At 45.3% G+C, this 12,327-nt stretch overlaps 1 protein-coding gene across 2 annotated transcripts in view; it reads left to right on the top strand.

Annotated features, from left to right (window-relative positions):
• The first annotated feature begins 9,814 nt into the window (after positions 1-9,814).
• KIAA0930 (KIAA0930 ortholog) overlaps positions 9,815-12,327 on the top strand; it is a 53,890-nt gene continuing 51,377 nt past the window's right edge. For both annotated transcript variants that reach the window (XM_071422282.1, XM_071422281.1), the window contains exon 1: positions 9,815-10,207. In XM_071422282.1, the coding sequence (XP_071278383.1) occupies positions 10,081-10,207 (127 nt within the window). In that variant the 5' untranslated portion in view covers positions 9,815-10,080. The remainder of the gene's footprint in view (positions 10,208-12,327) is intronic.

Genomic DNA, 12,327 nt, shown 5'->3' with positions numbered 1-12,327 from the left:
ATCAGAGACTGAGTGAGCTGAGCTGCTGCCCACCAAGGGACTTGCTGAGTTTGTCAGCTCTTCAGATTGGCAAGAGTTTATTGTTTAATATTGTTCATTTTTTTTGTGCTGGTGAATGCTTTACCAGTTAAATAAACAGTTTTTTCCACTTTTTTTCTCAAGAATCAGTCTGAAAGATTCAAGCTTAAAAAAACCAAAACAAAACAACAAAAGCAAAGAAAAAAAAGAAGACTGTCCCTGCCCCCTGCCATGATGGGTTTGAAACTAGATGATCTTTAAGGTCCCTTCCAACCCAAACAATTCTGCAATACCATTCTATAAGGCACTGGAAGGATTTTGAAACCTTCCTTTCTTGTTAGGACACCTATTGTGTTCAGTAACTTGTCATCTGTTATAGCTTATTTTAAAACTACTGGATGAGGTTAAGGAGTTTCTTAAGAAGAAATGCAATAGAAGGGACTGAAATGTAAATACAGGACTGGATTGCATTTTGAGGTGTGTGCTGTCAGTGGCAGGCAGGAACAAAGCAGTGGTAATACAGAAAGAGCTGAATATTTAGCTATGAAATGCTGTAAGTACAGCACTGTTGACCATTTCTGCATTCCAGACCACCTCCTCTTAGGCTTAATGAGAAACCTTTGTAGAATACACAAAGACCAATACATCAAAAGCACCATTCTGCTCAAATTTTTTTCTCAACACAGTATGTGTCCCTTCTACAGTTTTAAAAAATTTCTTTGGCATTAGACTAGGTTTGCTAAATGACTTTGCAAAAAAGCACTGTTGTGTCATGAAAATGCAAGCAGTAGCTAAGGTGAAGCAGATTATCACCAACCTGCCTTGTTGCATACACATAGACAAAAGAACCTCAAGACAAATGCTTTGGGTTTAATTTTGAAATCCTCACATTAAATTTAGTAACAAGAAGTTTCTGGAGCCTAAATAACTTTTACTATTTGGCCCCAAATAATTAGCTTGAACTGAAGCATTTCTCACAGATATAAACATGTGCTTTTGAAAATCAAATCCTAGGGGCATGCCAAAATGTAACTTCAGGGTTCAAACTCTACTTTGCTAATGGCAAATATGCTGGTAAATGCCTGTAATACAGCATTTCTCCCTTCTGTGGGGCTACCAGTTCTCTCACAGTCTCACCAGGGAATGCATGGGGTGGTCTATCCCCATCTCTTTTCCTAGAGCTGAGCATGCACACACTGTCTGCCCCCAGGTATTGCCACAGGAGTGATCCCTGAGCTCACATGGAATGCACCACACACACCCTGCCTGGATCTCGATTCCCAGCTGCTCTCTGTGCCAGGGCACAAGCCTGGACAGCCTGGAACTGAATGGGTTAACACTAATGCCTTTGTCAGTCAGGTCAATCCTTTAATAGCCACTTTAGGCCTCATAAATTCAAATTCCCCTTTGTGCTGGGCCAAGGGGAAAAGATAGGGTGATGCATCTTTAAGCAGTGAAGATGAGATCACATCCTTTTTATAGAAACTGAAGTCATCCAAGAGCTGCACAGCAGTAGGCTGAGCACGTTTCCCAAGCTGCATAAAAACAGCCCTATCTGGGAATTTCTTTCCAAATAAAAAGGGAGCACATTCCCAGCCAGCTCTTATCTCAAAATATGACTCTTAGACACTGCTTTTATTTTTTGGGGAGAACTGGGCGATTTGACTGGTTTTATGTTATTACTTCTCCAGCCATTTAACACTGTCTTTACGGTTGTGAAAGTGAAAACCAGATCCTTCATTTTCCACTGGATGTGATGAGAAATCATTATAGCACTTTGAATCTCATCTAGACAGGAACAAGCTGATGCAGTGATAGAGCAATCAATATTTTTAAAGATAAAGCAATAAATCCCACATTAAAAAAAATCATCCTGTCCTAATACTGTGCAGTATCATAGAGGCACTTAAGAGAAAGAGTGTACATAAAATAGACCTTGCCCCCATGCAAGCACACACACAAACTCCTGCACACACAGACAGACATGCAGTCTGAATCATTCCTGGGTTGAACAGAGGTCAGAACCAGGATTCCTGCAGGAGTGATGACAACATCACAGGACATGTCTGCAGCCATGGTTTGCCCCCTGTATAAACCACAAGAACATACTCTAAATTTGGAGTCCAGCAGGTACATCCATAAATCAGTGCAGTGCCTACATTTAACTACACATTGTGCAAGCTGAGTGACATCACTTTGTTCTGACTGTTCTGTACCTTGCACTGCTTACATAACTCACGCTACAATCAGCTCTCCTTGTGTTTCCTAGTTTTAGAAAAGGCTAAGTAGTTTCATGCAAGGACTGGATATGTTTTGAAGTTTGACTGGCTTCATACACTGTAGCTTTGTCTAGCAGAGGAGAAACTCCCAGAGGGTGAAATTATTTGACCATGTTGCTTCAGTGCTGGCCAGAGTTCAGGTCAGCAGTCTGTTCACTGGAGCCTTGTGCTCCCCATGCCAGTTCAAAGGACAGGGTTCAAAGAGGATTTTAACACTTGGTGTAAGCAGGACTGAAGGGGGGTGAGGAGTGAGCTGTGTTGAAGCCCTGAAAGCTTTTTACTCATGGAGTAAAGGGGTGAGAAGATGAAGCACTGCTGTGGTGTCTCTTTCAGTCCCAGGTTCCCTGAGCCACAAAGAGCCACTTAGGGTGACAACTATAAGGAAGCTTGGTCATTAATGAGCCAGGACTGTAACAACAAGAAAGCACAGCACCAGGATGTGTGCTGGGACCTCACACAGACCAGAAGGAATCTGTGCAGCTCCCTGGTCACTGTGCATTTCAGGCCCAAACTTCTCCCTGCCTATGGGCCCCATTCCTGTGTCCATTCAGCTGTGCCCTGGGAATGAATAACCAGGGACAAGCTGCCCTGGAGACCTGGCTGTCCTGGGCCCTCTACTCAGCATGGAGCTGAGAGCTTCCCACACAGAGTGCAGCAGCCTGTGGGGAGGCACAATCACACACACCTGGGAAAGTGCCAGGTCCTGCATCATCTTTTAGGGAAAATGTAAAGCATGGGAGTAGCTGAGAGAAATGAGCTCACCTGTTTTCTGAAACCTGTATGTGTGTGCACAGATATGGAGTCCACAGTTGATGTTATTTTGATTTATTAATGTATTTGCTGAGCTTTACTGTGGTACAGACAGACCTCTTCTGTCTGTCTTGCAGTGTAGTGGGGTCCTACTAGGATTGATATAAATCAGAGAACCACAGAAGGAAAACTGTGATTACAACAGGATGTGGATTTCATTTCAGAAATAATGTGTTGTTCTGTAGCTGTCCTTTCAGGTTTCACTTTCATAAGCCTCTTAGAAATTCAGCTGTGAAATTTCACTCCACCTTCATTAACAGCCAAAACCCAAGAGCACTGCATGCCATGAAAAGCAGATAGTGTATGACTATCTGATATATCTGTACAAGGTAGTTATATTAAAGATTTATGATATTTACTAAAACATGGCCATATCCTTAGCTTGCACAGCTTCAGGCTTGCACTTCAGGCTTGCACAGCTCCATTGGTACATAGCCAAAACACCCCAGCTGGGAATGCAGCCTTCAAAACCCTTACTCATTTGATTGTTGATAGGCTGAGGCACTGAAAGTCTCAAAAAAAAATTTACACTCATCTGGAATATCTGTGTAATAAAGCAAGAACTATGTATTTTTCACATCTATTGGTTTTTTTGTCATTTGTCCAGGCACAAAAGTCAAGACTTATTTCAGCTGAGTTTTTCTCCTGGAAGATGTTTCTAAACCAGGGATATCTAGTTTAGAAAACTAGAGATATTCTTTCAAGTTAGTTCTCTACACAGTCCTAAATCACCTGAATAATAAAAAGGCATGAATGTGCATGTATATGTCTGAATGTTTAGAAGATTTTTGTATCTTTTCACTGACTTTTCCTAAAAACCAATCACTCTACAAGTGCATTATAACTTTGAAGAAATAATTTCAAAGACATGGTAGCATTGCATTTTTTGCTGTCCAGCTAAGATGTTGACTTAAACCAAACGTCAGTAGCAAGAAGGTTTCATCACTGAAAAAGTGTAATACCTCTAAAATTAAAAGCTCTGGCTTGTTTGTTAAGGCTCATTTTGCTGCACACATAGAAATTAAAAGGAGCAACACAAAACCAAAGGCCAGCATGACTGGTTTGCTGCCTTAATTGTGGTAGCTGAGCTGCTGCAGAGCCCTGTGCTGTAATTCCTTTCCAGCCATGCTTGCAGTGCCCTGTGCCTGTCAGGAGGCACACTGCTGCTTATCTTAAGAGGAATAACAGAGCAGGAAAAAGCATTTCCTGTGCTGCCCACAGGCTCAGAATACCCTGCAAAGATGTGAGGCAAGTGCTGAGCCATCCCTGGAAGGCAGCCACATCTGGAAGCTGGATAGCAAGGAAGAGCTGGCATTCCCATCATCTGGGTTTGAAGAAAGGTTGGAGGATGGGGAAAAAAGGGAAAAAAGAAATAAAATAAGGAATGAGACTTGCAACCAACTATAGAGAAAGCAGATTTTTATGATGATGAAATGTTGGGTGACATCCAAGTTAAAGACCTGACAGTTCAGGATGCTTTTGTTATAATAATTTCTTTATCTGACTGCTGCCATATGTGATTTTTGAAAGACTTCTGACATCTAATTTCTCACTCTTTGTTCATAAGCAATAACTTGTGTGTTTAATCTCTTAGAGGACTCTCTTCTTTTGTCCATGCACAGTAATTAGACCTAGCATAATTTAGAGCCTCTAGATACTGCATGTGTGGGATACTGTAGCATTCAGAGCTAAATGAATGGCATTTTTCCTTTAGTTTAATTTGAAAACATTAACCTTGTTTTTTTTCATACTGCCCAACAAAAGAATATGGTCTTCACAAGTGGAGCTGTCCCTTTCCACCCTCTGCAAAGCCTTACAGGTGTATTTCCCCTGAACATGCAGTACATGCAGGCCTTTGAAACAAAGAATGACATCAGACTAACTCATCAAGAGAAACTCTGGCAGCTGTCCATGACACTGCTGAATAAAAGCACTTGTCAGGGCTAGCACACAGCCAGGCATCCATGGACAGACAGGTTGCATTCACCAATTACTTCCCAAATCTTCCCATTTTCTTGATTGTGCCTGGCTCAGAGATGCAGCATGGGACTCGGTGCTCTGCAGGGACTCGGTGCTTTAGATCTTTAGATCTTCCTGACAGGAGATGGCTTTTCTCCCTTAATGTTTCCACAAAGAGCTGGTGAGATGCAGGAAATAATTCAGAGAATTTGGCATCTGATGTGCGTAAAGCTTCCACAGGAGCTGTAAGCAGGCAGGATGAGGTGTGTGTGTGTTGGTGTGCAGTTCAGCTCAGAGCAGGCAAGGCAGCACCCCTTGCACTCCTGACATGCAACACTGACAGAGAAAGGATTTTCCTGACAGCCACACTTTGGGTGTGCTGACAGAGACAGGTGTGAGGAAGGAAGAGGTGTTTGCTACACAGCATTTCTTTTGGCCTTAGCAACCAAACTAGTGTTTCAAGAGTGAAGAGTCTCTGCCTAAATTCATGGAATCAAGTAATCCTCTGTGTTCTCTAAGCCATTAGAACTGTGAAATTCAAATTTGTGTTCTTCAGCTTATTTATCTTAAATATGCTGAAAACAGCCTTTCTTCAGTGGAAAGACACATCCCACCTCCTTAGCTGCTCCTTAGCTGCCTCTTCTTCATCAAATTGCTTGAGGAAAGGAAATGTCACAGCCTCCTGCCTGAAACAAGCACATCATAAGCTCCCTAAATCTAACAGATACTTTTTAAGCTCATCTGGGGAGCACTTTTTATAATCTATAAAATATTTGTCTAAGGAAGATCAGCACTACATGAAGGAGTGCTGAGCCTAGGGACACCCAGAAGCTGACTGGCTTGACTCCATCTCCTCCTGCTCTGTCTGCACCAGTGTGATCAACATTCCCCAGGACAGTGTGGGAGGGTGCAGCTGGCCAGGGAACTGCCTGCCATTAACAGCAGGAGCACTGAACACCTCAAGCCTTCCAATGTCTTACTTTTTCCTCCTGGTGAGACACAAATGCCTTACAGCACAGAGTAAGCTTGTCTACAAGCAGTACAGAAACTTACTTCTAACACACACAGCTCCTCTAAAGTACCATTTGGGGAATTTTCTCTTTAAAGCAGGCTGAACCCCGTTCTGTGTGGTTACAAACAGGTCTTGCACAAGCCTTGAGCACCTCCTGAAGTGGATGGCAAACAGTTTCCTGTGCTTTCCTGGCAGCCACAGCTCAGTGTGACACAAGGGCAGCCCTGGCTCACCTCACTGAGCCCCTGTGGCCCCACCACCCACCTGTGTTCCACCAGATTTGTCCTCTCAAAGAACACAGGCAACACTTAGGCAAAGTTACACATTCACAGTTCTGAAATCCTGTGTCCAAGAGGTGGGGAACATTTCTTTAGCAGCTGCTGCCTGTGAACTCAAAGCCTGTAACACACAGAGGCTCAAGAGTGCAGGCATGTGGAGGTGAGACACAGGTAAGGTAACATGACAAGGAATTTAGCAAGATACTGGCAGCAAGTAAGAGTCCTGTGGAGAGCAATGCTGTGTCACTCTCTGGGACAGACCTGTCAGCAGATACTTGGCCTGTGCTAAGCCCTGATTACCTCTGCTCTTGGAGGTGGCCTCCAGCCAGTTCAGCTTTCTCAGCAGAATCCCATGCCCTGAATGAAAAGCCCTACCCAGCCTGGCAGGAGCTTCTTTCCTGAAAGGAAACTGAATTTGTCAAGGGATTTCCCCCCTTCCTCTTATCCAAGAGCTTAGAAGTGTGAAAAAATAGTTCCTACATGGATTTCAGACTTGCTGAGCTGGTGAAGAGCTTGGGGTGGGTTCATAAGTGATGAAGGGTTTCTGGGTACAAGTACAGCTCAAGAGAAACAATGAGACATGGATTCTATGTAAGTGGCTTATTAATCTCAGAAGTCTGTTATCACAAAGGCTATGGTTCATATGTCACTCCTGTTGAGATAATTATCCTCTCAGGAACAGCACAGGAACAACCTGGGATAAAAGGCTCAGATGCAGAAGGCTCAGTGGTTTTGGCTGAAGAGAAGAGGGATCAGTCTGAGCTCAAAGCTCTACAAACAAGTTCAGATGTGTTTCTACTCCTACAGTGCTGGGCTGAGCCCTTCTGGCTTCCATTCAGTATAACCTGCAGCAATTAACAGATTAAAGTAGGAGCAGGGGTAACAAGACTGCCACAAGGAAAGGGGGGAAGAGCAAAAGAAAACTAAACACATAGAACACCTCTAACTTCAGAATTGCATGACCTAAAGTATTCTGCTGTGCATTCAGAGATCTAACTTCAAAGAGTTATTTTAGCTGGAAAAAGATCATGTAACATTCTGTACATAAAACTTTCGGTTACTTGTATGTTTAATCTCGGAAGCAAAGTCAGGCCTGTGCTGAAGTTCTAGAAGTAACTTTGAGTTATCTTTCAAGCGGCCAACTTAACACAGTTTATAATGGGAGGCCCCAAACTGCCACGTCCTAAGTCAGAATGCTTTGATGCAGTTAGAGAGGCAATTCAGTAAAGATTGAGAATTCTTCTTTGCATATAAACTGCCTGGATGGCCACTGACCCATAGGCAAGCCCTCAGCACAGCAGCAGACTGCCAAAGATGGCAATACCCCAATTTGAGACCAAAATAGGATTCAAATTTTTAAATTGCTTAATCTCTTCCTCAAAAAACTGCATTTCATGCCCAGTGTCTTCGAGCTAGATGTAACATTCATTTGCTGCATACAGCTGCTATTAATCTTAGTTTCTTATTATCAGTAAAGAGCACATGAGAAAAATGGGGGTAATTTGCATGTTTATAATTGGTTGAATAGAGCCTCCAAAGCTTCAGAGTTACAAAGTCTGCTCCTGCAAAAGTTTATGCACACAGAGACCTTGAAGTGCTCAAGAAATGCAGAGCTCAAGTGCTCTGACAGGTTGGAAGAAGCCACACAGGTTTGCCAGGGTCAGGACTGCCAGGTGTGTGTAATCTAGGACTCAGCCATTGGACAGACACTCAAATGCATTCAATAAGCTCATATTTTCTAACTTACAAACTCATTTTCACCATTAGATATTCACACCCCATGTGGCCCTATCAGCTCACACTGCAGGCTACCACTATCAGCTACTACTAAAATAAATATAGAAAGAAAAATACAGCCTCATACTAATAACTTGCATGACTTTCAGATAGCAAAGGTGACTGTTATTGACTGGTGCAAAAGGCACACCACACAACATTAAGCCAGCTAGATATTTTTAATAAGCCCAAGGCCTTTGCATTTACCTCTCTGCTGTTTAGAACACCCATTCTAAGGCACAAAAAATAATTCAGCCCAGCCTCTGCCCCAAAGCCTATCCATCTTGTTGATCAATATGCATATTTTACATCAGGACATGAAGTGCATTATTACATAAGAAAGCACAGGAATCTATTGTCAGGGCACTGTGCAGCTTAAAATCTCCCTGGAGAGACACTCCCAGGCTGGCAGGGCCTTTGTGGTCACAGCTCAGTGAGGGCCCAGGATAGACCAGAGCCAAAAACCACCACTCCTTCCAAGGGGCCCTCAGGGCTGAGCTTAAATAGAGATCCCAGATGGGGAGGGGGGAAGGAGACTCCAGGTGAGGGTGCTCAGGGCCATTATACCCATTACCCTTTTGTAAGACAGAGAAGTTTGTGTGTAACTGGGCTGGGTGAGAGCATGTATGGTCAGACAGTGCTCCTAGTGATAACTATAGTTATCACTATACAATTATATAGTTATTATAGTGATATAGTGTTAAATGTTGATGAAGAAGACCTTTAGGACCAATATATAAAGATTAGATACAAAGCCCCCTCTCTGTAAAGACTTTGGGCAGACAGAGTGGCTTCTTGTTTTACAGTGTACCATGAGATCTTTAAAAAACAAAATCAGTTAGCATTCTAGGATTCTAACTGATCTTAAGGGGACTTAATCAATAGTCCTTTTAAGAAAACAAACTTTATTCCTGTGTTTTCTGATCAAGTGCTGTGATCAGCTAGGAGGTATATTTGGCTATGGAAGCCTAAAGGAAGGAAAACAGAGGGCACGTGGGAACAGGAGAGCAAGAAGGAAGCAGCAGCTCATCCATGACATCAGTGGGGTGGGCAGGAGAGATCTGCCTGCAGTGACAGTAGACAGATCTGTGGGACACAGTGAGAAGGAAGGATAGGGAAAGAGGAGTCCAGAAAGCCTGACCAGAAACAGTCATTAGGTGTCAGGGATGCAGGATGGATTGTCAGTGTCGCCTTGGTTTTTTAAGCTTTTCTAAGCCTTCTGAGGTTTACATTCTTGTAACGAACTTTCTCAGACACTTTATGTAAATAACTTATTGTTCTGCATTCCTTTATGGAGGAAGAGAAATTTAATGGACTGTTGGTTTGTCCAGTGTCATTGGAGAGGTGGCACTTTCACTTTCGGAAATCTATAAATACTGGAGTCAGAAATTAAATATTCTCTTTTTACCCTTGTGAAGAGTTGAGTGTCCACATCATGTTATTTCATGCCCTATAGTGACAGTCAGGGATGCAGGATGGGTTTCCTAGGATGCTGGTTGATGTCAGGGATATGCAGGATGGGTTTCCCAGGATGCAGGGTGGATTTTCAGGGATGCAGGACGGGTTTCCCGGGATGCCGGTTGCTGTCAGGGACACCGGACGGCTTTCCCAGGATGCCGGTTGCTCTCGGGGATGCAGGATGGGTTGCCGGGGATGACGGTCGGCGGCGGGCCCGCCCTGTGGGCGTGCCGGGGCTGGTGCCGGCCCTGCCGGTGCCGCCCGGCCGCAGCAGCGGCAGCAGCAGCAGCCGGAGGAGGAAGCGGCGAGCGCGGCCGGGCAGCGCTCGGGCGGCGGCAGCAGCAGCAGCGGCCGCCGTGTCCCGGGAGGGCCGGCGGGGACCATCCCCGGGGGCAGCGGCCGGGCAGCGGGGCCGGGAGGCTCCTGCTCCTGCCGTGCCGGGCCCCGGTGCCGCCTGCCGGCGGCCTGACATGAGCTCGGCGCTGGCAGCATGGCCTGTGCCCGGAGGGACGGCGAGGCGGACGGCGAGCCCGACCGCTCCCTGCGGCACATGCTGAGGGCCATAGCGGAGGAGCGGAGCCGCGCCGGGCTCCGGCACGACGGCCTCGGCGGCCTCGGTGAGTCGGGCGGGGCGGGCGGGAACGGAGCCGGGCCGGGAGCAGCAGCCCCGGCAGCCTCAGCCCCGGGCCGGCACCAGCAGCAGCAGCAGCAGCAGCTGCACCTGTTGTGTTCCACGGGCACGGCCCCGGCCCCTCACGCCCGCCCGAGCCCCCCGGGATCATCCCCGCTCCATTGTCTGAAATGCCCTTGGAGGGAAAAAACGCTCAGGCAGCACCGCGCATATCACCCCGTACTGTATTTTTTAAGTGTAAACAGCGTATCGTGTGTTTTGGGGTGGAAACAAGCGATTTTGGGCGCCTCTTGGCAGTGCTCGCTGTTGTGCGGCTCTCCAGAGATTGCGAGCCTGACGCCTCCCTTCTCTGTTTAAATGACTTCACTCTGCTTGCCGTGGTCTAGTAAGCACAGGATGTTGGGGCTCTTGCAGGTCGGTTAATTTTTTAAACCGTGGAGGCTTTCTTAAGCTTTCTGTCTTGTTTATTTTCATCTCGGCTGATGTAAATTTCACGCAGCGGGTCTTTATTTAGGTTTTGGCACAGTTTATGCGCTGCAAAACAGAAGTTTCAGGTGGAAATTCGGTCGACTTTAGGCAACAGAATGGTATGGCAGATCATTAACCAAAAGTGTTCACATCAGGAAACTCTTCTGGCCAGGCTAATGAATAGAAATTACTAATTTTTTATATGCAGCAGTAGAGATCATGGAAATTGTTCTTCACATCCAAAATTTGTGTCTACCTTATTCAAAGCTTTGTATAGCCAGGACTGGACCTGTGTTCTAAGGGGGTGAATATCCAGAAGTTCTTGCAGGTGCAGTGCTTGAAATGATGAAAAGTGATATACAGCACTTGTTTCTCCCATGGTGCCTTTATTAATGACTCCTCCCTCCTCAGCTTGTTTATAAGGCCCCAAAAGTCTCATCCGTTTCTGAGTCTTTGTTAAAAGCTCAGAGTAAGTTTTTATTCAGGTTTTACAGGCTGTGAGGTTTGGATGAACATGGGGACTCTCTGGTTCTCTGCCTTTATGCATCAGTTTGTCTGTCAGTGCTTGCTGTGGTCTCCCTGGGAAGGAATGGGCTCTCTGTTCTTTCCTTTTGCTTTGCCACAAAGTGAAATCTTGTACAAAGAGAAATGATTCTTGGTTCTTTATGCCTTTTTTCTGATAGAATTGGCTCTCTGGGATGTAATGTAGTGTTGAAATGTTACGGGGCCTAATAAAGCAAGTAAAATGTTGTGGCAAAGAAATTGTAAATGAAATTTTAATGCCTGTGAGATCGCATTCATTGGAAAGCTTCTGTCAGGTCCTGTTTGGCCATCTCATGTTTGAATGTGTGATAAAGAGAAATATCACCATCACTTTCTTTTGCTGAAATTAGGAAAGAGAAAAACTGTGGTAGCTGGTAAGACCATGCAGATACTTCTTCTCTGCTTGTGTTTGAGCACACATCCACAACAGCCCACCATGGGAAGTCCTGCTGAGTGGCTTTGGGACACTCACACAAGGGACAGGACAGTGGAACTCTTTTCTACCAGGTGAAGATTTGAAAGGTGAACCTCAGGAGAGGCGCTTGGCTCCTGGCACTGAGGGGCTGCTCGTGGCTGTGGAGGTTTGTCCCTGTGTGGAGATGTGCATTTTGCAGTGTGGTCCCTGATCCTCAACATCATCATTCCCAGCTAATGAGAGCTCTTTCCCCTGTGCTCTGATTTGTTGCCAGGTTAGTAAATTGTTTAAATACCTCCTTTAGGAAGAACACCTTCTCCTTTAGGAGAAACTGTAGATGAAGCCAAGGTGTGATTCCGTGCCTTAAACTTGTGCATGTCTGCCCTGTACTAATGAAAGCTGTTGCAAGGCATGCAGCACAACTGGAATAGCCTGGGGTGTTCTGGACTGTGCTGGGCTCTGGCAGCACAGCAGATGTCAAGGATTTTCCTCAATTTCAGAAGTCATGGAAGCAGTCACAGTCCTGTCTGGGTTCAGGTGGTTAGCACAGAGATTCTGTCTTTCCTTTGTGCCTGGGTAGCACATCACCTGTGGGGCTTTGGAAGCTGCACACCCACAGCTGGTTTTATATTTGTGGTGGGGTTTTTTGTTGTGGCCATGTCCTTCTGAGCTGTATCAGC

Source organism: Agelaius tricolor, unplaced genomic scaffold (assembly GCF_023055355.1).
Source record: "Agelaius tricolor isolate 1412-34295 unplaced genomic scaffold, bAgeTri1.0.p SCAF_3, whole genome shotgun sequence".
NCBI classification, from domain to species: Eukaryota; Metazoa; Chordata; class Aves; order Passeriformes; family Icteridae; genus Agelaius; species Agelaius tricolor.
This window is presented reverse-complemented; position numbering and strand designations above follow the sequence as displayed.